The 25,664-nt window shown below is 31.4% G+C and overlaps 3 protein-coding genes and 3 non-coding genes across 12 annotated transcripts in view; 2 read left to right on the top strand and 4 right to left on the bottom strand.

The window, feature by feature from the left end:
• Nucleotides 1-1,078: 1,078 nt before the first annotated feature.
• Nucleotides 1,079-6,002, bottom strand: Vtd (RAD21 cohesin complex component verthandi). 2 transcript variants are annotated; one of them, XM_072887699.1, is made up of 13 exons: nucleotides 5,865-6,002; nucleotides 5,286-5,450; nucleotides 4,976-5,205; nucleotides 4,696-4,879; nucleotides 4,184-4,343; nucleotides 3,910-4,102; nucleotides 3,606-3,829; nucleotides 3,311-3,531; nucleotides 3,050-3,232; nucleotides 2,574-2,936; nucleotides 2,270-2,404; nucleotides 1,988-2,143; nucleotides 1,079-1,887 (listed from the first exon to the last, which is right to left on the bottom strand). In XM_072887699.1, the coding sequence occupies exons 2-13, from the start codon at nucleotides 5,427-5,429 to the stop codon at nucleotides 1,762-1,764; spliced, it is 2,319 nt and encodes a 772-aa protein (XP_072743800.1). In that variant the 5' UTR covers nucleotides 5,430-5,450; nucleotides 5,865-6,002; the 3' UTR covers nucleotides 1,079-1,761. The 2 variants fall into 2 exon arrangements, with proteins under 2 accessions (XP_072743800.1, XP_072743799.1); XM_072887698.1 differs by having other exon boundaries at nucleotides 1,080-1,887; nucleotides 5,842-5,982.
• Nucleotides 5,840-8,142, top strand: LOC140663492 (NADH dehydrogenase [ubiquinone] 1 alpha subcomplex assembly factor 4). Of its 3 annotated transcripts, none has more exons than XM_072887707.1 (5): nucleotides 5,840-5,973; nucleotides 6,715-6,875; nucleotides 6,998-7,089; nucleotides 7,685-7,901; nucleotides 7,981-8,142. In XM_072887707.1, the coding sequence occupies exons 2-5, from the start codon at nucleotides 6,731-6,733 to the stop codon at nucleotides 8,118-8,120; spliced, it is 594 nt and encodes a 197-aa protein (XP_072743808.1). In that variant the 5' UTR covers nucleotides 5,840-5,973; nucleotides 6,715-6,730; the 3' UTR covers nucleotides 8,121-8,142. The 3 variants fall into 3 exon arrangements, with proteins under 3 accessions (XP_072743808.1, XP_072743807.1, XP_072743809.1); XM_072887706.1 differs by lacking the exon at nucleotides 5,840-5,973 and adding an exon at nucleotides 6,304-6,459 and having other exon boundaries at nucleotides 7,981-8,139; XM_072887708.1 differs by lacking the exon at nucleotides 5,840-5,973 and adding an exon at nucleotides 6,502-6,601.
• A 53-nt stretch (nucleotides 8,143-8,195) lies between these two features.
• The window catches only part of LOC140663490 (xaa-Pro aminopeptidase 1), a 34,598-nt gene continuing 17,129 nt past the window's right edge, over nucleotides 8,196-25,664 (bottom strand). For 2 of the 4 annotated variants that reach the window (XM_072887700.1, XM_072887701.1), the window contains exons 2-13: nucleotides 14,825-15,048; nucleotides 14,321-14,362; nucleotides 13,502-13,681; nucleotides 11,141-11,258; nucleotides 10,486-10,864; nucleotides 10,137-10,257; nucleotides 9,642-10,005; nucleotides 9,289-9,522; nucleotides 9,030-9,193; nucleotides 8,791-8,886; nucleotides 8,443-8,670; nucleotides 8,196-8,362 (exon numbers count right to left, since the gene is read on the bottom strand). In XM_072887700.1, coding sequence (XP_072743801.1) covers nucleotides 8,354-8,362; nucleotides 8,443-8,670; nucleotides 8,791-8,886; nucleotides 9,030-9,193; nucleotides 9,289-9,522; nucleotides 9,642-10,005; nucleotides 10,137-10,257; nucleotides 10,486-10,864; nucleotides 11,141-11,258; nucleotides 13,502-13,681; nucleotides 14,321-14,362; nucleotides 14,825-15,048 — 2,159 coding nt within the window. In that variant the 3' untranslated portion in view covers nucleotides 8,196-8,353. Of the gene's footprint in view, nucleotides 8,363-8,442; nucleotides 8,671-8,790; nucleotides 8,887-9,029; nucleotides 9,194-9,288; nucleotides 9,523-9,641; nucleotides 10,006-10,136; nucleotides 10,258-10,485; nucleotides 10,865-11,140; nucleotides 11,259-13,501; nucleotides 13,682-14,320; nucleotides 14,363-14,824; nucleotides 15,049-18,785; nucleotides 19,097-25,664 lie in introns of those variants that run through there. The other 2 variants (XM_072887704.1, XM_072887703.1) reach the window with 2 other exon arrangements.
• Nucleotides 11,659-11,874, bottom strand: LOC140664337 (small nucleolar RNA U3). Its single transcript, XR_012046436.1, has one exon. It is a non-coding gene; the product is annotated as a small nucleolar RNA U3 (small nucleolar RNA).
• Nucleotides 12,638-12,855, top strand: LOC140664336 (small nucleolar RNA U3). Its single transcript, XR_012046435.1, has one exon. It is a non-coding gene; the product is annotated as a small nucleolar RNA U3 (small nucleolar RNA).
• Nucleotides 15,196-15,268, bottom strand: Trnaa-agc (transfer RNA alanine (anticodon AGC)). The gene has a single exon. It is a non-coding gene; the product is annotated as a tRNA-Ala (tRNA).

Here is a 25,664-nt window from a genome sequence, read left to right as displayed (position 1 = left end):
TGAACGTTCATTATTATGATTTAAAAGATTAATCTTCATTCCTCTCACTTTTGTATGAATAAACTTATACGTTTACAGAATTGTTGTAGTTAACATATAATAATCATATTTTTTTAATATATTTATAATACATCAATAATATATTTTATTTCTATGCTAATTATATTAATGTGCCATCCAAAGATGCTCGTTTATTATAATGAAATAATATGATCACATGCAATAACAAAAAAGAATGAATATTGTGTAATAGAATATTAAAGTAAGCCTATTTTAGGTTTGATGTCACTTGTAGCACATTATATAAAAGATAGAAATGATTACATAAAAGAATATTTTTAGTATTAACTTAATATAAATTATTACATATATGTAATATACTATATAGTATAACAGTTCATTAATGGAAAATAATGGAATAACAGTTTTAAGTATTATATGATATGTGTACGTTTATAAAGTTCAATATCATTTATAAACAATATGATATATAAATATTTTTTTTGATAAGCAGAAATAGATGTTATCTATATTTTTGCTACATCATGGCAGTTAATTTTTTGTTAAATTATTTATGATTATATTTTAACAATGCACTTTATCTTGATTATAGTATGTTTATTTATAATATAAATTTGCGACTTTATTGCAAAATTTGCTTAAAAATAAACAATTGATTTGCTGTTGTTGAAAATATGTTGTTTTTTGTAACATTCTTCATTAGATGTCTAAAATTGCAACGATAAGTTATTAAACAATTATCAATTTTTTTGGTACTATAATATTCTGTATTTAAATTGTCTTTTAAAAAATAGTATCACGATTCAATTAAATTGACAAAAGTTAAAATATTAATCGTTGTTTAATAATATATTTAAAAATAATTTTTATTTTTTATATTTTCAAACAGATATTGCAAAATAATATATTTTACAATAAAGTGCCTTTCACGAAATTCATATTGAGAGATATAACAAACAAATTATAAAATTTCATGTTTTTTTCTGACAATATAAAAATAATACATAAAATTATTATTCACAAATAATTTATAAAGTCTTCCATTAATAACTGCTTACATTACAAATAAATGTATATAGGCACTATAAATAAATTCTCTCAAGCATTTGTTGGAACTTGCAAATTAACAAATTAGAAATATTTTACTGCATATCCTATTTTAATCTATTATATTAAATATTTTTCATTAAAATTAATAATTATATCAAAATTTAGTAGTATGTTAATAGTGTGTTTACGAAATTGGACCTTCTTGTAATGTAGACTTAAGTCATTAATAATAGTACATACATGTTTTAAAATATTCTTTAACTATTTACTAATTTTATTTAACCCTGTTTAGATTGGTGAATGATATAAATATAAAACATGACTGATTTGGAGGAATACAAATTTAACATGGTTAACAAGAAGAGTCCATCTTAAAAAAAAGGGAGGGGGGAAAAGACAAAAATTGTATGTAATATATGTATACAAAAAAAAGGAATGCAATATGATTAATATGATCATATAGCAATGGGCATTCAATATATAATTTTGTAAGATAGGGAATCTAGAAAGAAATAGTGTGAAAAAATTTCTCATTCTTACAAATTATTTTATGTTTAAAACAATAATTTTTTCAATATTTAAGATTTATTTATGAAAAATGTGAATGTTATTTTAGGGTATTTTCTATGCGACAAAGGTATTAACATTTTTTTTCTTCTGCTGATATTTGTATAATTGAGGATAATACCTTTACAACGCGGGATTTTCGAATTTTGGTCCTTTTGTAACTATAATCTCAGCATATGAATATTCTTGGTTGAGTTCTAATACTTGGAACTTTTTCAAAACTAATAGTGTATAAAACTTCTGTGCAACCTACAATAAAATTATTATTTGAAAAATAAAATTATTTCAATATAAAAATTTCATATAGAAAGAGAAATAAACATATTGAGGCGTTTTTTAAAGCACTGACCTGTTTGCGATTGTTTTTGAATGCCATATCTGATAGTGTTAATTTATCTTTGGTATCTAGTTTGCTTTTAATAACATGATACATGTGTGCTGCTCTTTTGTTAAGAACACGCTCTTCAAACTGTTCATAAGTTTCGTCCATTTGTTGTTCCTCTTGCTGAAAAATATAGTATCTTGTAAGTAATTAACATTTTTTTTTCATATTCTTTTGTAATATTGTAATAATAATATAATACTGTAATGCATAATTTAAAAAAATATTTGAAATATAAAAAAAATTTACAGGTCCCACAGATGGTGGAAACTCATAGTCTTCATGATTCCATGGTGTGGCGGGCCCTCTTTCTGAAATCGCACCAGGTGTATGCGCTGGTGGATGATGTTCATCATATCCCATGTACGAAACTTGTGGTTGTGCCTATTATACAAGATGTTTTAATATACACTAATTACGAAAGAGCAGTACATACAGAACACTGTTCAAAAATGTGATGCAATACAAAGCAATGAAAAAAAACCATATTTAACGCTCTTAAGTTGCAATATTGTCAACACATTTCAATCATGTGATGAGTGTTTCAACTTACTTGATCGTAACCCATATTTTCCATCTGTGGCATATCGGATGTTTGTATAGAAGCAGCAGCTTCCTCTTGTGGTGGTACTTGCGCTTCTTCGTGTGTATCGAGTACTGAGTTAGCTTCAGGTGTTATTTGTGGTATTTCCGAACCAAGCAATGGTGTTTCAGTAGTCGGTGCTACCACCGATGGTTCCCTAGAAGGCACAATGCTACTTATATCGGAAACCGATGGTTCTGGTACCTCAGACGACGATTCCGCAAGAAGATTATGTTGCGTAATCATGCTCGGCATTTCTACTGCCTCAACAGCGTTCGCCGGTTGGCTTATGTCCGCTGGCGTCGGTTGAGGTGGTTGAGGAGGTTGTTTTATCTACATAACAATAAGTTGCATTAATATTAACTATGATTTGTAAAAATTCTTTGTCGGATTTAATCTGCTTTTCTTCACAAAAATGTTATATATATTTTTATACAACTACTAACTTCATCATCCTGAGGCGCTTTCCGTTTTCGTCCTGTACGCTTACTGAGAATACTTTGTTCGAAGGAAGTTGGTTCTTCTGGAGCATCTCTCATTTGTTCCAGAGACATACCATCATCCTCACCTCCAAGTCGTCCAAAGTCTTCATGGTCATAAGACTTGCTGGTTAAGTGTCTCTGATAATTCTGTTTTAATAAAATTAAAATAAAATGTTATTATGGAATATTTTCAAACAATTGTAATATGATATAAAATCGTAATACCTTAAATAGAACACGAGCTGGAATAGAACTTCCTGGTAGTGCAAAGAGCTTCTCTACACCACCTGTTTCCTTCCAATGCATCAATCTTTTTGTAGGTGGTGCCAAGTCCAATGTCGTGATAATATCACTAGTATCAGATAGTTGTGCCTTCATCTCTTCACCAGAAATATTTTTCACTTCATCAACAATGAGTTTACGCTTGCGCTTAGTTTTTGTGAAACCTTTAAGGAAATAAGTATTTTTTTTTCGTTAGTTACAATAAACATTCGTCAATGTTAATATAAAAATAATTTACCTTTTAGAATGGATGCATCGATTGGAGGTAATGCAAAGCTTTCTTCATCGTCGTGTAACAATGTAGTTTGATCTTGTAATGGTGGTGGTTCTTCTACATTATCAATAGCATGTTCTTCTGGTATAACTGGTGGAGCTGGTGTAAAACGTCTACTCGCGACGCTTATTCTTCCGTCAATTTCTTCTCCAGCTACTGCTGGTGTAGCCGGTCTGGAGCCGTCAGAGCTATAACACGTTCAGTTTTAGTATATAAAACTATTGCAATATCATTTCAGTAAAATTTACTAAAATAAAACAATAAATACCTCATGCCTCCCATTGGAGACCCTGGACCACCAAAATGATCGCCCATATCTTCATCAGATTCATCATGCACAGATGCAGCAGTTCCAGGAGCTGCACCTGCTTCCTGTTGTTCAGTTATTGAACTAACTTCAGGTACAGGTACCTCACCCATTGGAGCTTCATCAAATAAGCCACCTTCAAAAAGACCTCCCGCTAAAAAAAGAAAATATAATTATTGTAAATTATTGGACTTGGTATTACAAAAATGATAGTTAAAAACTGTTTTTATCATACATATGATATCTTGGCCAAGGTGACCACCAAAACCATCATCTCTGATAGGTGTGTCTATATCCATAGGTTGCGTCGCAGCAGATGTTCCTGCAACTGGTTCTTTTTCTTTTTGTTCCAATGCTGTTTCTATTCCTGGACCATCGCTAAACAACATGTGACTCTAAAATTATGTTAAAACAATATCTTAAAATTAGACTGTTGCTTTAAAAATATAATAGATTTATTATATATATTCTTCGATTATCTAATAAAATTGAAACCAACTTGTAAAAAATTTAAAGAATATACAAATATTAAAGATTAAGTAATTTTAATCATTAGGTAACAAAGCTGATTTTTATATATTGTGTACTTGTAATGCTTGTATTATCACAGAGTACAGTATACAATTATTTTTGTATAAACTTTTTTATAAATTATTTTTAAAAACATTTATGAAGCATATAGTTTTATTCGCCATGTATATAACTGATTTAGGAAAATATAATTATATAAAGAAAAAATATAGATACCTGATCTAATGAGGGTTCCATACCACTACCATGTCGTAGTAATTCTGGTGGTTCTGCATCAAAACTCATATCTCCAAAACCTTGATCATGTGTAACTAAAGATAAACTGCCATAATCTTCCCTCATTGTTATTTCCTCTGCTCTAGATTGATTCAAACTAAATTGAGCTTCAATATCAACATCTCTGAAAAACAATAAAAGATAATTAGTGAAATATTTTAAAATCTCTCTATATCATACATTTTTATGTAAAATAATTCATTTAATAACATTAACTTACTTAAGTTCAGGCATAGCAGTATCAAAATCATGAAATACTTCTGGTAAAGTGATAGCTGTTACAGCTGCTTCCCTATGTTCCTCAGGTAAATCTACCATTCCAGGCCTAAAGGCCATTTTAATTTTGACGAAAGCTTCATTGCAATCGGCCAATAAATATTTGGCTTTTCTTGAATAGATTCGTACTACTCCCAATAATAGATGACCAGATGTTCTCAAAGCCATTTTCACCTATTATAAATTTTTAGAAAGAATTTTATAATATATATTTTAATATTTGACAAATCTTGCTACGTTAAGGTAATACTTACCTTTGGTTGTAATATACCATCCACTGATTTTTCTATGTTAGTTTCAAATACATGTGCCTTTGTTATTTTCTTGTCCCAATGAGCAGCCAGCCATATACGAGCCAAAGGCCCTTTTTTGGCCAATACAAAATGTGCGTAAAACATGATTCTTATTCTTCTTTAATGCTGTCAATAAAGATTAGATTAAATTAACAAATTTAGATAATCATATTTCTAATTTCAATATAAAAGTAGAAAGATGTCATTTAAAAAGATTACAAATAAATGTGTATGTTTAATAAATTATTATTCTACCTAAGTTTTTTACGAAATAAATACAAGAAAGAATTAAATACTTCTTATTGTCAATATAATGTCATATTTGATATGAGATAAAAAGGCAAGCAATTTAATATTAGTTTGGCACATGTTGCTCATCAAGTGGCATATAATTTGATACATAAAAACAACATTCTACGATTGTTGCTCAATTCGTGAAAATATAAACATCAATGCACAAGATGGCGTTTCCGTCTACGGTTTTGGCGGTTACGAGATAACGTCAAATTTTTGTTACCAGTTCCGTTTTACGATGCGTACAGCGTGTCACCGAGATATCGTCCGGTCGTTAGGCCGTGAAAATCAGCGGCATATTTTGCAACAGGAACAACCGCAACTGCGACGATTTTTCAAAACATCGGCACATACGGTACGTTTTTACCTCTGATACGCACCTCCAAACTGACCACGATTACGCGCGATCACACACGCACACGCCTCAACGTGCACATGCACATGCGCATACACAATATACAACACAACGATTCACCGTTAAACTGACGTTTCAAAACCCATCTTTCTTTTGCTATTCGCGCGTTCGTAAATATGCGATTTTGACATGACAGATGGCGCTCGAAGCGTTAGGTCGACCAATCAGGACAAAGAAATCTTGTTTCGTTTTCTGATTGGTCAATTCAGTATACTTTATCCTTTATCTTATTGGATAGGATTTCCGAACGCGTTTCTGTGAAGTTCCTAGTTTCAAAAGACTAAAATGTCCCAATGGCATTTCGCAGAAGGCGAAATAATTATTGAAAACGTCTTTTGAATGACATAAAATCTTCTTTCTTCAATTTTATTTTCCTATTTGAGATTTTTCGAAATTCTGTGTATGAGCTGTAAAAATATCAAATTTGTAAGAATATATATAATTGTATTATATGATTTCTAACCTATATAGCATAATTTTAATAGCACGTTGTGTTTCAAACTTTTGCTTGAAAATCTCCTTAATTATTATGTGTGCTAAATTTTATAATTTTTATTAATTATAGCTCGTACGTTGCAGTTAAAATTAACAATAATTTTATGTCATGATTTATAATAATTTGATAATCATCATTAGTATTCACACTTTGCACAACATTGAATAATCTATTTCTTATTTTAGATAAGCTACTTTGACAATGGGAAAAGTTTACTCTTTGTTGACACGACCTGTTCGTACGTTCAATGTTGAAAACCGTGCGGCAAGAATTATATCTCGAAAGAAACCTATTCCAGCACCTCAATATCCATCTACAGAAAAGCAAAAAAAATTGTCGGACGAAGGTAATATTGAATCGTCAATGCAATATTGATTCTTACTATATTATAACTGAAAAATATAATTTAGGAATATACATACTCTGATGCTCTCTTCTAAATTTGTTATATAATCTTTTTGTGTTTAGTAAATCCAAATTTCTTGAAAGAACATTATCAAAAGGATGTGCAACTAGATCAACGCTTAAAAGATGTCTTTGTAACATCAACAGATCCAGAAGTATGTGCTATATTTTAAATTTATCTTTTTCGATTTAATTTGAATACGCTAAAATAGATTTATAATAGAATATGTAGATATATTTATTTGACATGTTTTATATTCAGATATCAAAGTGATTTTTGTTTTTATAAGGAAGTATTTTAATTCTTTGTTGATAGATTTCTGATTTTTTTTTTTATTATTACGGCTTCTGTATTCTCACTGCAGCATATTGAATTATGATGTTTGAAGTCAGAAATCATATGAGTTTTATTTTTGTAAAATACATTAAAATAAATATATAAGTTTCTTTTTAATGCAACCATTTATATTTAATAATATATTAGTAAAATGTACCAAAAGCTTTCTTTTTGATTCTTAAATTGATAAATAACTTAGTAAATCTTGGTCAATCGTTTTTGTAATTCTTCAGCAAAAATAAATCTTATAATTATTCATTTTGATATATTGTGCAAGAATAAAACTTGTATAATTTCTTGCTTCTGATGTCATAATTCAATATGACTATAATGAGAATACAAAAGTCTTAAAAAAGATATGAAAATAACTTCTTATCAAGTAAAAATATAAAATTTTGCAATTTATTATTTAGAAAATAATTGAGTCAGCAAGAGAATCAAGGCCTTTACCTCAGGACAGACATAGGCCAGATGAATACATATTGGACTCTTTTGACCTTACAACAATTCCTGCAGGAAAATGTTCATTCAAACAGATTTTAAAATTTATTTTGCAACATAAACAAGATCCTGTAACATATAACAGTGAAAGTATAGCTGCTGAATATAAAATAGATAAGAAAATAGTAGGTGTGTAACATTTATTTCTAATAACTAATAATTTTAACTTAATACTTATATATTAATTGATATATTTGAATCTTTTTAGATGATGTATTGAAACATTTTAAAGTTTATACAGTTGTACCAACTAATCTTACAGAAATAACGGAAAAAGATCATATGGAAGAAATACTTGAGACAGCAGTTGAGATTAAAAAGAAGGATGTTTTAAAAAAAAAGGAATAAATATTATAATATTATGTAGAAAATAAATATGTATTATATATAGAAAAATAATTTATTAAAGATTAATTGTGTATATATGTATGTATGTGTGTGTGTTTTTTCCCTAAATGTAATTACATAGCTTATATATTAACAAATAAATTGGAAATGATGTATATAGTATAAAAGTTTTATAATGCGCGCGCATGTTAAAATATTCAGAAAGTAATGTTTTCCAAATTAATTACACATTCTTATACAATCTGCAATAAAAACTTATACATTATTTTAGCGTCGACGAAATCATACCAAAGTATAGATTATTTGAATATTATTCACTTACTATTATATGATAAACTGCAACAATCACAACCAAGACATGGAATTGTTTAGTGATAGACGGCGTCGAGTGAGAATAATCAGGAAAAAAGTCCTGGATATCTAAACTTGTTTCAGGAATGGTCATAGTCTTCTCCATCATCCAGTAAAATGCTTTCATTTTTAATTTTTTTTTTAACTCTGCACCGACTTCTTCTCGTATCCGTTTATTGTAATTATTTAGCCAACGTCGCTGCATGTAACATAAACGTGTTAATGAACACTCTTACTCTACTTTTTATCGTATTTTTCATATTTCTTATAATAATGTGTAAATTGAGTAGTTTTAGACTAAAATATGCTTAAGACCTACATGCAATGGAGTTAGCATAGTGATATCAATAAGTTTCGGTTCATAAGGAACTAGAGTAATGTCTCTGAATTTGAGGAATTTTTGCCCATTATGAGTCTGAAACATAATTGACAATTATTAGCAACTAATAATCCATAATTATAATGTTAAATATATGAAATATATTCATAAAACTGTCGCATTGTTTTATAGTATATAGGATATAAGATATATAACACAAATAATATATAAAGATGTACCAATTTGTTAGCCGGAATTACTTCAAGTATATTTTCCAAACGAATTCCAAAATCGCCTTCTTTGTAGTATCCAGGTTCGTTTGATAGAAAGAATCCTGGTTTTAATTTAAGAGAACATCCTCTTATTGAATTTTTGCATCCATAATATGCTACAAGGATAGGCGCTGCAACATGTATTGTTTCACTAGAATGACTTTCATCAATTATATTTAATATTTTTGTGAACCAACTATTTTATAGAAAACTGTTGATTACCAACATTCATGAACTGAAGAGAAATGACCAATTCCATGACCAGTCCCATGCATGTAATTGTAACCGGTACTCCACAACGGTCTCCGTGCCAAAGCGTCCAACTGATCTGTCGTTAAATCACTGGGGAAGATTAAAGACGATAATTCGATCGAGCCGATCAACACTCTCGTATAGGCTTTTTTCTGCTCGTCGGTCGGTATTCCGAAATGTAGAGTCCTTGTCACGTCAGTGGTACCATCTGCCATATAATTTTATTTCATACTTTTTTTTTATCTCGCGATTCTTTGAATCTACCTTGAACTAGTAAAACTATTTCTAGTAAAGCAGAATAAAAAAAAAAAACTCAAAATTTTGTACCCAAGTATTGTCCTCCGGAATCAACCACTAGCGTGGACGTAGTCCCGATTTTAATATTGGTCAAGTTAATTGGCTCATAATGTGGTAAAGCGGCGTGCGAACCATATCCCACAATTGTCGGGAATGAAATACCCCTGTTGTCATTTTGTTCGTAACGGAATTCATTGGCCACCCTCGCCACTTGCATCTCGTCCCATCCTTCGGAGTCCAATTCGTACTGTTCTTCCATGTAAGCCAGAAAATCGCACATAGCTACTGCATCCCTCAGGTGGGATCTTCTCATACCTGCCATTTCGACTTTGTTTTTTTCCGCTCGTAGATCGATTACAGGCGAAGGCTTAGCCAATCTTTTCTCTGGTGGAATCTGCAAAAAAATTTCTATGTATTTAATATATTTAAATTTAAAATTATTGATTTGAAATTTGATCGCGTACTATGCTCATTTAAATGTCCAAAATATACGCATGACCGTGTTGTCGCTGTAGTTACACTTACGGAATTATATATTTCTTTGGACGCACCCAACGTATAACCGTAAGGCGATGGAAGCCACACTGTGTTCCAAGCTTGCGACATGGTCTTTAAATCGTACCAAATGGCCATATAATTATGCCATCTGTAACGATAATAAATCATAATTAATCATTACATATCTGCTTTTATTATGTGACTACTATCAGTTTTTAAGATTTGAAATTGTAAAATTTTGATTTTCCAACACTATTGTAAAACAAAAAAACATTCTTTTTATTTTCTTAAAAAAATTAATTAAAAAATACAAAGAGATGTGTCAATTAACGCTGATCTATGTCATGATACTTTGAACTCTTTAGTTCCCACTCACTTGACGCAGTCCGCGTGGAAGCAGGAGTCACTTTTCAGATGTATGTCGACGGACCGCAGGATCTTGTGTCGTGGCACATAGAGGTGCAAGGAACCATGAGTGACGATCGCGTAGGCTCTTAGCACGGGCGTATGCGGTAAGTCGTAGCCGCGAATGTTGAAGAGCCATGCTATCTCGTCCAGAGCAGTGACGACGAGCGCGTCGGCCGACGAGAATTCCATTTCCAGTCGAACTCTTTGAATTTTCTCTTGCCATGGTTTGCCGGAGTACTGGTCTGCCAACGGATACGCTGGATGCGGATTGTATTCAGGTCGGCCTACCTGCCAGATCAAGTCCACCAGGTCGTTATGGACTGCGACCAATCTTACGGATGAATTCGCTAAACACGAATAGGAATCATTAGTCCCGTGAAAGAAAATTAATTTGATTTTGTCGCACAATCATCGATAAGTAAGATTTGTCTCAAAGTTTGATAGAAAAGGAAAATTTTTATTTTATCAAATTAATGACAGTTTTATGTTTTATATAATTTTCAATATTACCTTTTCAGATAAAACATATATACATGTATAAATAATAACACTTAGTAAAATAATACGCAGTGAAAAGAAATATAATATGTAATGTTTAATTAAAAAAGTATAAAAAAGATTACCTAATTCGTTTTCCCACATTTCCCATATAAATGCAGATATTAGTTTGGGATTAGCACCGATACGTATTTCCGATCGATTTTGAAATTCGTGTATTAACCATTCTGTTATCATTGGTACCTAAAATTAATGAAATTATTCTTTTAATGTGTTATGGATCTTCACAAAGTTAGTTGTTAATTACAAATTCTCATTATAATACAAGATGAATGTGCGTATGACAAGTATATCGAATTATTATAATACTATAAATAAATTTTAAAAATGCTTTGTGTGCGTGTGTGTATGTCTATTTATCATAAATGTTATCATAAATGTTTTTTCTTCTTCATATAATAATACAATACCACATATGGTATGTCATAAATGTGATATAATCATAAATTATAATAATTAACATCAGAAAAGCGTGTTTCAATTTAAGCAAACGTGTTGAAAAATAATCTTGTCTAACCATAATAAAATAATAAATAAATATTAAGGATTTTGATGTATTTTAAATTAAATTTAAGTTTTGGCAATCACTCAGAAAGCTCTTCTTCCCATCCTCTTCGCACTAAGTGCAAAAGATGAACGATCATCGATGGCAGAGATCTCGAAACAAGTCGAGGACTCGTGCCCTTCTCACGCTCAAGGAAGAGAGCTATAAACTCCTCATCATGATTACGTTCACTCCCTTGTTAGGGAAGGGGTATGAGACCAACACCTACAGAACTGATCCTGTGAAGCATGATCTTAAAATTTCTCCGTCGCTGCATCCTACATATAGTAGTTGTTGTAAAATTTAACTACGAGAAACGATTTTCTCTCGTAGCCATCTAGTGGACTACGGCAGTTAAATTTAAAGACATGGATGTAACACAGAGACATGTGATTTTCAAGATGGAATTTTTCGCCATGTGGTTATAAGGGGTCCAAAATTACGGACAGAATATGAATTATAGATTTTGAAAATCTTTTTTTTTTTTTTTTGCTACAAAGATTGATAAATTCTTCTTCACAATTAAAGTACTTGTAACTAAAAACAACACGCGGGAGTTAATAATTTTATATAAAAATGATAAAAAATGACAGTTACATCGTAACAATATTTATTTAATATAAAAAGTTCTACGGTATGTCCGTGCAAGAGATATAGCATCCGCGTTTGGAATAACATAACAGAATATTAGTAAACTTTTGGAAATGACTTTAGAAACCTAGTAAAAAAGATTTTTGAAATCTGTAAAAAATTACTCTCGTGCATCTGTGAGTGTGCGAGATTGAAACACAAACTCATGACAGACGTCATTTCTAAAAGTTTACAAATTTTCCTTCATGCAATTCTTATAGTGGCAAGCTATTTTATTTTATGTATATAAATTGCAACTTTTATATTAGGCAAGTAGATTGTCAAATATACATATATAGTCCAGTAGATGGCTACGTGAGAGAATCGTTTCTCGTAGTTAAATTTTACAACAACTACTATATGTAGGATGCAGCGACGGAGAAATTTTAAGATCATGCTTCACAGGATCAGTTCTGTAGGTGTTGATCTCATACCCCTTCCCTAACATGGGAGTGAACGTAACCATGATGAGGAGTTATAGCTCTCTTCCTTGAGCGTGAGAAGGGCACGAGTCCTCTACTTGTTTCGAGATCTCTGCCATCGATGATCGTGTTCATCTTTTGCACTTAGTGCGAAGAGGATGGGAAGAAGAGCTTTCTGAGTGGTCGCTAAAACTTATATTTAATTCAAAATATAACAAAATTCTTAATATTTATTTATATAGTTAGACAAAGTTATTTTTCAATTTGCTTAAATTGATACATACTTTTTTGATGTTAATAGAAACCGACGAGATTATTTATTGTTAAGAATATGTAATAAAAAAAGAGCCCCGAGAGAAAGAAAGAGAGAGTGTAGAGAGAGAGAGAGAGAGAGGAAAAAAAGAAGAAGTATAGATAGCATATTAGTATTATTAAAATAAATTGAATATATCAAATAAGAAATCAAAATTTAATTTAAATTATAAAGTTTTATAGTACAATTAAAAATTTTAATTAGGTTTTGATATTAATATGTTAATAATATGCAATGAATACTATTTATTTACTACTATTTTGAGTTTTATTTTCTTATTATCTTCTATTATCAATTGAAACAATTTTTTTTAAGTGAAGGTATTAAGAAAGAAGTTTATAATAAAAGAAAAAAATTAAAAATTATCATAATAAATTACGAAAATTTTACTTAATGAGTACAGAGAAAGTGTGTATAAAATAATATACAAATATGTAATAATGGACATAATGGATCTCGCCCTTGTGTTATATAACGATAATATTATAAAAATTTGAACTTGAATTAATTTACTCACATCATGTTCACCTTGCTTCATTAAACTCCAGTTGCAGTCCAGCTGATGGTCCGCTTGAATATGATATCGGCCATCTGTCCAAAATATTGCCTTGTCTATAGTGACTAAAGCTTCTCCAGCACTTCCATAAAATCCAGTAAGAAACTCTCTTCTCATATCACGCGGATCCACAACTTCGCTCTATATAGAAAGAATTATAAGTTTTATTAATAAAAAGATATGAACACAGCGGATTATTAATTATTAATTATAGTAATTTGAAAAAATGTCTTAATTAATGACCATTAAAATATATATCAATAGCTTCAAAAACTTAAATCGATGTTCTTCAATCGGTTTGTCGTCAATAAAAATCAAAATTTCTCAATCAAAACCAAAATTTCACTACATGCATATTGATATAGATATATTAGATAGGTATATCAAAATTTTGGAGCATCCTATAATATTTTAAAATAAAAAAATTATGTTTTACAATTGTTTTTCTTCTAAATATAATTATTTTATTAAAAATTATAATGTATTTTAAACTTTTGAGCACTATATTGTAATTCTTTATAATTTTATCATTCAATTAAAAAAATATTTTTTTTTTAGTTTTCGCTATATTTGTTGTCTTGTTTATATCGCATTAAAAATCACTGAAATATTTCTCGTTGGGAAATGTGGTTTTAAAAGACTAAACACTACAATATCAAAACCATAATCTTTTCAGCAAATACAGAGTTAAGCATATCAGTCAAAGCTATAGTTATGCAAAGTATTGTTTTCAATAATAAGAGAAGCCTTTAAATGTTGTCACATAGCACGCGAATATACCTCTAAAGGGCCATCACGGCCGTGAGTAACAAAGCTCACTGTCTGAAATTTAAATACAATAAGAAAAGAGACATTTAATATATTATACATATACATATACATATACATATATATTATACATTAATTGTCCATGCGTACATATTGATGTCATTATCAATGAGTCGATTTAATCCAGTCTGTGAATATAATGTGTATTATTATTGTGTATCGAGTTTGATTTGATGTAATGTAAGCAGATTTTTAATTTATAGTAAAATCACGCTGTGATTAATATTTAAAAAATTAACAACTTTAAATAAATTTGATAATCGATTTTCTTTATTTTTATGGAAATGATGGTGAAAATTATTATAGTATATGCTATGTTTATCTATAATTAGTCGAGATTAATCTACTAATACGAATATGATACGCCAATTCCTAAGATATGTACGACTAGACCCTTGAATGGATAAACCATAATTATAAATATCGATTTCATTTAACTACATTGATAAGACTCACTTGATGTTCGTCATCCGAAGTAACGATGTAGCCATCGAGTGCTGGCCCTTGAACTGCCGCTACGCGAATCATCTCAGATCTCAGTTGTCTTAATCGCAGAGAACTATCGTGTCGATTAGCTGGTTGATTGTCGACATAAGCATTCGCGGGGCAGTTCAATCTTTTGGCGCCATTATAGTTGTATTCTGGCTTTGACAATTTGCTGATATCGGCTCTCGTTAATTCTGCGTCAGAAAAATTTTCTCTTACTCTTTTGACAAAAAAAAAAAAAAAAAAAAAAAAAAAAAACAAGAAAGCAATATATTATACATGTCAATTACAAGGTACATTGACAGTATACATGTTTAAATGTTATGCGAAAAAAAAAGATTTGGAGGCGCCGGGTATCGATCCCGGTACCTCTCGCATGCTAAGCGAGCGCTCTACCATCTGAGCTACGCCCCCGGATGAGAACAGTTTTCCTAATAAGTATTGATTTGGTTGACTATATAACTAAAGATTAAATAAATAAATATATAATTTTTGTTTAAAATTTGTACAAAGTATGAATGTATACCTTGTATAAAAATCAAGATAACTGTATGAATGTATAAATATAAATTTATAAAACTCAAGATAACTTGAGAGAAAGAGAAAGAAAAGGGAGTATGAATAATATAATTATGATATAATTGATAATTGTATTTAATTACTAGTCAAAAATAAATTTTATAAAAAGAGATTTTAATCGATGAAAAAATAATGATAAGAGTAATAAATTTTTTGAACAATCTAGAAATATTTTATTATATGTGACAATGTAATAATACATCAAATTTGATAGTTGAAAGAATAATTATTAGAGATTTTATCAAAATAAATTGTTCTAATATATTTCTTCTTCAAACATTTTATAATTTTGTAAGCACTAAGTCTATGAAAAATATTATTACAAGTGCATGAGTGCGTGCGCGCGTGTGTGGGTGTGTGTATAAAATAGTAAAAAAAAAATTCTAAAAAGAAAATATAAATTTAATATTCTGTTTTACAAAAATAAAATGCAACTATTTAACAACGATCCATTTAATTAAATAACTTCAATTATGCTAATTTAATATTTCAAAATACTAATTCAATATTATCCATCGTGTCATTCTAATAAACTATTATATACTATATACATATACATATTTGTGTGTGTATGTGTATGTGTTTGTTTGCGTTTGTGTGTCGGTAATTTAAATACGTATTAAATATAAATGTATCTATGATTCAAAACATACAATATGCGTAGCATTGGACAAGAAATGCAGACAAAATAAGTAGATAATGGAGTACAAATGAAAATGAAACGATAAACGTTTTTATTTTAAATATCTTATCAGACATTAATGCTAAAAGTCCAAACAGCAAGAAATTTAAGTATATAGTTCAAGTCGAACAAATTCAATTAAAATATACCTGTAAAAGATCACTATAACTTTGTCTGACAAATTAGACGACTTCATACAAATGACGCAACAATGATATATGCGTTCTAAAAGATTTCTATTATTCTTTACACAATAGATAATGAACGATGCAAGGCAACTAGCGCAAATTGATTTTGTTAACCGGAACTAGCTTGATTTCCGTTACATATACATAGTATACGTCCCATGGGAATCCAGAGGGTGTGCTAAGTGGTGCTTGCGTATCAGGAAAGCATATCGAACTTGGAGTTTAATCGTCCCGAAACGCACGTTTTGATCGTTACATGTATTATATATTAAACCTTCACTGTCATCTTACGAGTAGTATATATGTCACATCGATCAAATTCACTCTTGTCTGTTTTTTTCTTTTCTCTCTTTCTTTTTTTCCTTTCAAATCTATTCTTTCGCGACATCGCATCGGAAAGATGCGTTGTGTATCGGTCGCGTTCACGACAAGAAATCAATTTCGTAAATGAATGAGGAGAACGGATCGAATATAATTCGAGCGACAGATCATGTACCTTCGCGTATTTTATCATTAATGTGCCGTAACTAGGTCAACGTATTGTTTAATTTAATAATTTAACGTAAACATCAAGTAATATTAAATATATTACTAGGGAAGTAGGAGCGTGCAGTAGGAAAGTTTTACTCCAATGTAACCTTACAATTTTCAGCTTGGTAATTTTCTCTGTAATTTTCCCGCATGCTGTAAAGGTTACATTGCTTATTCCTCTTATCATTTAATATGATATTTATAAATATTATCTTATCCTTTTAACTTATTCTGGTTGATGAAGACATGTCATTCGGAGAAAAGAAATTCTATTGTATCATATGCAACGGAAATGGTACATGCAACTTCCATAATAAAATAATTTAATATAAGATAACATATTTCCGTGATAAATTCCTAACAATATATAGGAAAAAAATTAATTAAGAAAAATAGGATATCAACTTACAATAAAATATTGTATTGCATTATTTCTTAGCAGACGAAAAAAAAGACAAAAAAATGATGTCACTTAAACTGATTCAAACAAATCACATTTATAGTACAACTGTAGAAATGATAGAAACTAATTATATTTTTTCATAAATAATGAATTATTTGAAATGTTTCACAATTTTCATGCTATGTATATAATTATATGTAGACTAATTAATAAATAATTGTATCACTTTATTCTATAATATTCTTATTTTAAGCTGCGTGAAAATAACAACATATGACGTGACAATGCTAAGCAATTAATAATAAGTATTTTGTAAATATTTAAAGTAATCGTCCGTCTTTTTTTTCATGTAAGTATAAATTTATAATAATTCTATAAAAATAAGTAATAAATTGCATACTTTTCTTAACAGTTGCATATCAATTTCTCATACAAAGAAAAGAGAATATTAAATATAAGTTTAACATTATATTAAATAAATATAAGTTTAATATTATCTTAATATTAATATTTTGCATTATATGTTAATCTCTTAAATCAAAATTATTCTACGATGCAGTGATAAAAATATAAATATTCGACACTTATAGACATAATATCCCGCTCTCTGCTTTCATGTGACCAAAGTATCTGTAAAAAGATAAATAACAATATTACGTAAGCAATGATATCCTATCACACGAGATGTTTATTCCTTCCACTTCCAGTTCAATTTGGAAAGTACTCTTCTCTTGTCTCGCCTTTGCTTATGATCGATTAAATCACCACTCGCTTTACGAAGACACCAGGCTATCATGACTCTCTAGTTACTTTCGAACGCGGAACACGGTAGCTTCAAGGAACGAGAAACCCAGAGATATACATATGTATAGCGGAATCGATGGCGAAAAGACAAGTTTTCATCAGCTCTATTACAGAGGGTGAACTTGACGAGGCCAAAAGCGATTCGCCTTCTTAGTTGGTACCACGTTGCCGCTGTCGATCTACCATTTGTTCACCACTCACTTTCGTGCTTCTAGCCGATCCGGCTGGTAGCATGATGAAGAGTTAAAAGGGCGACCGGCGCAATGGCCGTGGCTTATAACTATCTCGAATACGTATGTATATATATTCGTCGCGTTATTTTCATATCGATTTAGTTAAACCTTATGTTAGATCAACGATTGACGCTATATGTCATCGACAGGGTGAAATTATTACGTACCTACATTTGCGAGATACCACTTGTTAAGAAAAATTGTATAAATAATTTAATAATGACTCTAATAATCTTTGATAATATGATATACCTCGTAAAACTGACATTATACAATTGACATTAAATTTATCAATTATAACGACGTATATTTATGAATTATTTAATATTTAATTATGCAATAATAATAATAATAATAAATATTTGCAAACACGCGCATCGAATTCCTGAATAAAAATTATTATCAGGGATTGCAATATCTTTGGGCATGCAATATCTTTGGAATAATTTTGCCTTTTGTTATCTGACATTGATACGGATATCTGATTGTGTGTGAATCGTGTGCCCAATACCTATTAAATGACGTGCAGAAGGAGAGATGATCGAGATGCTGTGAGACTAGACTGTTTCTCGAGATGATCTTTAGCATCTATTGAACAGGCTTGCATAATCTGTAAGAACTCGTCGTGATTTCATCTTGTGCCTGTGGACCAGTTTGTTGCTTGCAGTTCACAGCTAGTCCTCTTGCTTTCTTTCATCGCTACTCTCCTAGTAAGCAAAATGTTAGCAGTGCTGTTAGCAGTATGCCGTTAGTTCGACAGCAGAAATTCGATTAGAATACATTGTAACAGACTAGCATCGATTGCATCTGCGTTAAGTTTGTATTTTGTCGAGATAGAATTTGATGGATTAATGATAGAAATTTATTGTGTGATTATAAATAAACAAAAAAAAAATCGTTCATAATACTAGGGACAAATGGATATATATGAAGAACGTTCGATATAAAGTTTATGGATGGTAAATAAAAGAAATCAATTCTACAATAAATATTGTATTAATATGTCAATAATAATGATGTAAGTTTATATTATTATCTATATTTGGAAATAGATATTGCTATATAATTATCGATGCAGATAAAAATAGAAAAATAAAATATAAAAGTTGGTAATAATTTGTAACATTTGTGTTTGCAAGCATTTTTAAACACTTTACATATAATTTTATCTCTTTTATTTTATTTAATCTATTCTAATAAATTTAGTTGATCTCAAATATAATTTAAGCAATCAAAATATATAATTCAATTTTTTTTTTATTAATTCATGTTTTTATAATTATTATTTTTGAAATATTATGATATAAAATTTTTCTAGAAAAAACTATCTATTTATCTATAAAAAAACATATAAATCGTGCGTTGATACGCTATGATACGAATCTGCAAACTAGTTGTGCGACGTCTCGAGATGATCTTCAGTATCTGTTGATTAGGATCACATGGATTACAAGTAGTCAGACGATTTATGATATTTGCATCTCTCGTAGATGTGTTAGTTTATTCCTTTATTTGATTATCTACTTTCTCCATTGTCTCAGGTAAAATAATAATTATTTTACCTTCCAGTAATCTTGAAAATATTCTTTGTTAGTGTCGCAAGACGTTTCTACTCTGTCATCGATGTATCGCGTGTGTCATCGACTCGTCAAATTTATGAGGCTCGTCGTCGAGGAACGAAGCGAGGAATGTCGGACTAGCGATTCATGCGATCGAGAAAGTATGGACGTTGAAAAAGACGAAAAGTCGAAAAGCCGGTTAAGCATCCCCTTTGCTTAACTATCAGGGATTCATCTTCGGAGGCGGTTGGTACGGCTTCGATTTGGGATGGCTCGAGGCTTTTTGCAACAGGGTAGTAGAAAGAGAGTTAGCGTCGAGGGTGATTCTATTAATTATTTCACATAGCAAACATCGCCGCGAGAAATTTAAGAAATTTAAGATTTTATAAAAATATACGAAATAAGTATTTATAATTATTTATAATATATTAATTTATTAAATATTTATTTATTATAAGTATTTAGTTATAATAAATATTAATTTACAGAAGAATGAAAATAAATCTAGGTTCTTTGATAATAAATGAGATAAGACTATATGCACACAAACATATGAAAGAATGCAATAAATTATGTAGTTATATAGTGATATAATGAAAAAAAAAGATAATAGAATCAGTCTAATTTGCTAATTTCAGTATAAATTATAAGTAAATGTTTTTTCTATTATAATAATAATGTGTCAGTTTTGATGTAAAACTTATTTCAAAATTGCATGTGTATATATATAAATCTATGATACATATGTATACATGTACTTATATGTATATATGATATCGCTTACAATTAGTCACAAAGGTGAGAGACAAGAAAGAATTTTCAAAATTGATCTGAAATAACAAAGGATGAATGAACATGATACAGAATCGCAATATGTAATACTGTTTCTACCATTCTTACAGATAACTTCTGCATTAGAATCTTGAAAATAGAGATACACGTGTTAAATTAAACATATACATTAAAATATATGTTATACACATAAATAATAATATAGAAAAGTAAATAAAGATTAATTACACATTTTTAATGTGCATACTATCATATACTTTTAACAAAGATACAAAGAATATTAATTTAAAATGGCTAAATCTTTTTATTATACATATATATATCTTCTAAAGAATTATACTAATATAATAAATCGCTAAAACATTTTATGGGAAAAAAAAAAAAAACAAATAGAGGTACTCTTATCAGAAAGATATATCAATATGTACATACACGCCAATGTTACATCGTTGTCACAAAAAAAAAAAAAAAAAAAAAAAAAAAGGAGAATCATTACTACCCCTTGCGGCGCGTGCACGCGCGCGCGTATCCCTTTACGCTACCGTTCTTCATCGGACGTGCTTTCCACGCAGTTGCATTCATCGCACATGTTTGATGCACATGGATATATGTATACATACATGTATGTACGTAGCAACGAGGGCGACGAGAAGCCGACGAGAGTGGCGCGCTGGCGCCGTCAGGCCATCATCGGCGGAGATCGATAACCCGGTATGGAAGGGGCATATAGAAGGGTGGAAGGGGGGAGGGCAGGCGGAGGTGGAGAGAATCGCTGTACATATGCAGATCGGGATGGCCAGCGGGAGGTGAGGAAAGGGGGCGGACGGGAAAAGAACGGCGAAAAAAGGAAAACGGAAATGACGGTAAAAAGACATCATAAATCGCTACCGCGAGCATCCCCTCGCCCGGTCGCCCTCGTCCTCGTTCCCTCCCTCCCCTGTCCTCCTCCTCCTCCACTGACCGAGTCTCGTTACTCTCTTCCACCCTACAGAATTCGAATGCTTCCCGCCACCGACCACCTCGCGCGCTATACGGCCCTGGCCATAGTGAGATGGTCGCCTGCTTAAGTGGCTCGCTCCGAGCTGCCGTCAAGGCCGCAGACCCCGTCTCCAGGCGTTTATCGGCCGAAAGTCGCGTCGCGAAAAAGATGCGTCGCGAGTCCCAGGTTTTTAGCGGCTCCTTCCGACGGACGAAGCGTCGCCGGTGCCCGCCACCGTGCCAGGGTAGCATCCCGTGACGGAGGTGCATCCCTATATCGAATACCGCGAATGCGCACTTGGCTTGGCGAAGGGGTTAGTAACCGTGATGTGCGCGTGCAACCGCCGTTCCAGCTACCGCGGGGCTCCCGTTGCGACGCAACCGCGTTGATCCGCTGCAATAGATGCGCGCGGAATTGGAGGACGCTGATTGGCCGCTGCCGCTGCCGCGCGCGACCTTGACAGATAATGACACGTGTTGAAAACACGTGTATGTACGGGCAGCGTCATTTATGTGTCGAAGGTCTCTACATTCCGTTTCCGTCACGTTAAATTGTTACGGTAATGCTTAGAGATTTCCTTGCTTTAATCGAGGCTTGATATTTTTAGACAAACGATAAAGAAAAGCTGTGCTGTATATTATATTTTTTTCATGATTCAAATTGTATATGCACACCAATTTACTTCGATATATAATATATAAAATGGATATGGTTTATCTCGAGAAGTTCTGATGCATAATATGTTCGTGGGAATATTATAGTGGATGAAGAGAAAAGGCGAAGGTGGTATAGTTAAAAGGAATCGAAACCGATGCGCGACAAAGAGGTTTACTATTGAACAGGAACACAGAATGTAAAGTGGGTAAGAAAGTAGTTAAAATAATTAATGTAAATAATTATACCTGTCGATACTTTTCTTTAATATTTATTTAATATTTGTAAAGAAAAACGTAAAAATTAAAAGAAAATCGAAACTAAAATATTATACTCGCAAAATATTATTTTCAATTATTATACTTTACGTATTAGGAATAATATAAACAATATAAGAGAAATAAAAACAATTACGTAGAATTTGATTGTAAATGGCATAGTTTTTCATATTAATTACTTATGATACATAATTCTGATTACGCGGGAAAGAACGTGGAATTTATAACGAATAATATGATTGATGATTGCCTGACATTCATATTTATGCACACACGAAGAAATGTAGGAGGAAGATATACTGTAATATTGAAACTGGCAATACTATTAACACCTCTTGAAACAGATAAAAAATCATGACGAATCGCAATACAGGACGAATCAACGATTCGACGCTGTGAATAACGAGTAAACGCAGATCCGTGAATATCGGATCGGAATAGGAATTCCCGATTGGTGCGTGGAACGGGATGGCATACGGAGTTAGAGGTGACGTTTCCCGTTTCGTGACCGCTCGTCGCGATAGTGACAAGCAACGAGAGATCGATACCGCAAGCGAGAAAGCTAAGTCCGGAAATGGAATAGGCCGGCATCAGACGACGGTAGGTTTTAGTCGTCGGTTTACCGTAATCTCGTCACGCAATTCGTAAAAACATCCCTCGTGAAAGTGATGAGACTAAGGACATAAGAGAGCCCATACACAACGTGTCCTTAGTCGACGTGTCCGAATTTCTTTTGTCGCCGATCGCCGATCGCAGCGGAAATGCTTTGTATTTATTGGAAAACAAGGGCGGTTCGGTAGCAGGGTAACACGAGGGCTCAGGGAGTAATTTTCAAGCACCGCCCCTCGGCGGGGGTAGTGCATTTGACGCAGTCAGTTGCTATCCGAAACGCAGTCATCGACATCAAGAGAGGTTTGCCCTCGTTGCCCTGGTCGCCCCGAGAACGACCCGACAGATGTTCGTGGTATCCTTGCAACCGCAAAAGTGCTTCGAGCTGAAACTACTGCTCGACAAAACTGTCGTTTACATTGTCTGTTAAATAATAATTTAACATTATTATAAAATAACATAATAATTGCATCGAATGTAACGGGCTATCAAGAGACTATAATTATAATGTATTGTTAGATTCTTTCTATGTTCTCCTTCTTCTATCAAAAATATAATGTATTGTGCTCTGCATAAAAGCATAGCTCTCTTTATCTCTCCTTTTCTGTGAATAGTAATGTAATTGTCTTTTTTATATACTTTGTTAATACGAAACAATAACGATGGGGAATTTGTAATAAAAAGTTATATATATATATATATATATATATATACTTTTTACGAATTTCGAAAATCGATATTAATGTCTTGCATTAACGATCAATACATATATGAAAGAGACAGTTATATTGCTCTTCATAATCTTTGCTTTGATCCATACAGAGCATAGATTAAGTATATCATATTTTCATAGAAAAAAAGAGCATAAAAAAGTTTAACTATAAAAGAGAGAGAGAGAGAGAGAGAGAGAGAGAGAGAGAGAGAGAGAGAGAGAGAGAGAAAGAATCATAAAATAATTACTTTACTTTAATTGTTTATGGTTCTGACTTATAGATTTATTCAACATTTAGTCGTTGTAAGAAAGAAAAATACAATTCTCCCTATTTATATTAATAAATGCACATGCAGATAATACATTTTAAACACCTGAATGAATCGTTCGCGATACTTTTGTATTAACTGTATGTGAGAATGTCTCGAATAAAATGAAAAGAAAGTTTCAAAATAAAAGGGAAGGAAGAAGATGCATTATTATTTACAGTGAATTATTATTATCATTATACAATATGTATATTTAAAAAAGCCGCTTCTATTTTCTGTGCTTTGAAAATACAATACACCGACTTTATACGAACGTTGTCGGTAGTAATACATCGTAGCTTAGCCGGGAGAGAATTCAAGGCCGCGATATGATGCAAATATGACGGACTTAATTTTACCAAGGAGATTAATATGACGCGACAGCGAGGAGGTGGCCTACGCTCGTTACCGTGATATTAGAAGAGTATCAACATTGCGGGTGTCTATGTCGACTCTCTTATGATTCGCAAGTTGGGAGAATTGGCTCCAGTTTGTTGCTACGATTTAACAGTATTGCGAAGATACGCAGACAGAATTCGTGATACGGGACCTATGTGAATGAAAAATCTGCCAGAGCGAATCGAAGTCATTCGGGAAGAAATGGGTTAGAACAGACGAGACACTCGAGTATTAGGAGTGTAGGAGGACAACATTGGTTCTTGGCTCGCTGTACCTATATATATATATATATATGTAAATATATATATATATATATTTATATATATATATATATATATATATATATACAATATATATAATGAAACGTTGCACGTAATTGTAACAATATAATATTGTTCATAAAAATTTCCATTTATATTTTCTACACATTAAAAGCGATTAAATTGAACGTGACAGAGTGAGGAGCATAAAAGAGATGTGATACATATTTTATAATTTATTTATTTGTTAATGACGTATCTCCATATGTATAATACAGTTGTAACAAAATTGTCATTTCGTAAAAAAATAATGCAAAAATAAATTTTTTAATATGTTAAAAGAGATTACGATGTCATACCGATAAATCACGCGTCATTTATACGTGTTGCAAAGTGTTTAAAGTAGTTTATAATTTGATTTATTTGCAGTATATCTATATTATCTACATCCGTAAAATAGCAACATTGTAGTTTTTTCTTTAAATTTACGTACTGCAAAATATAAAGAATAGCGAAATAATTTTCAATTAACAGAAGAGAATATTTTGCAAAATTACAAATTAAATGCGCGTAAATCGCACTTATACGTAATCGTCAAAATATTTTTTTAGCTGTCATTACACCGCGCGAAGAGTTGCAACAATTTGCTGTAAACAAGCGACAGTTTGCAATTACACAGGAAAACAGAAGCTGCTACGAAGGCGCATTGGCGAAAAGCCGGCTGCGTTACATTTGTAAACGGAACTCGGAGCGCAACATAGTAACCTGGTACACGACGCGACATTTTGTGTTAAAAAAACGCGACTTCCAGCTACATCGCGCGAATTCCTACGTGATACC

This window comes from Anoplolepis gracilipes, chromosome 3, assembly GCF_047496725.1.
Source record: "Anoplolepis gracilipes chromosome 3, ASM4749672v1, whole genome shotgun sequence".
NCBI classification, from domain to species: Eukaryota; Metazoa; Arthropoda; class Insecta; order Hymenoptera; family Formicidae; genus Anoplolepis; species Anoplolepis gracilipes.
Note: the sequence above shows the minus strand (reverse complement) of the source record. Positions and strands in the feature narration are given on the sequence as shown.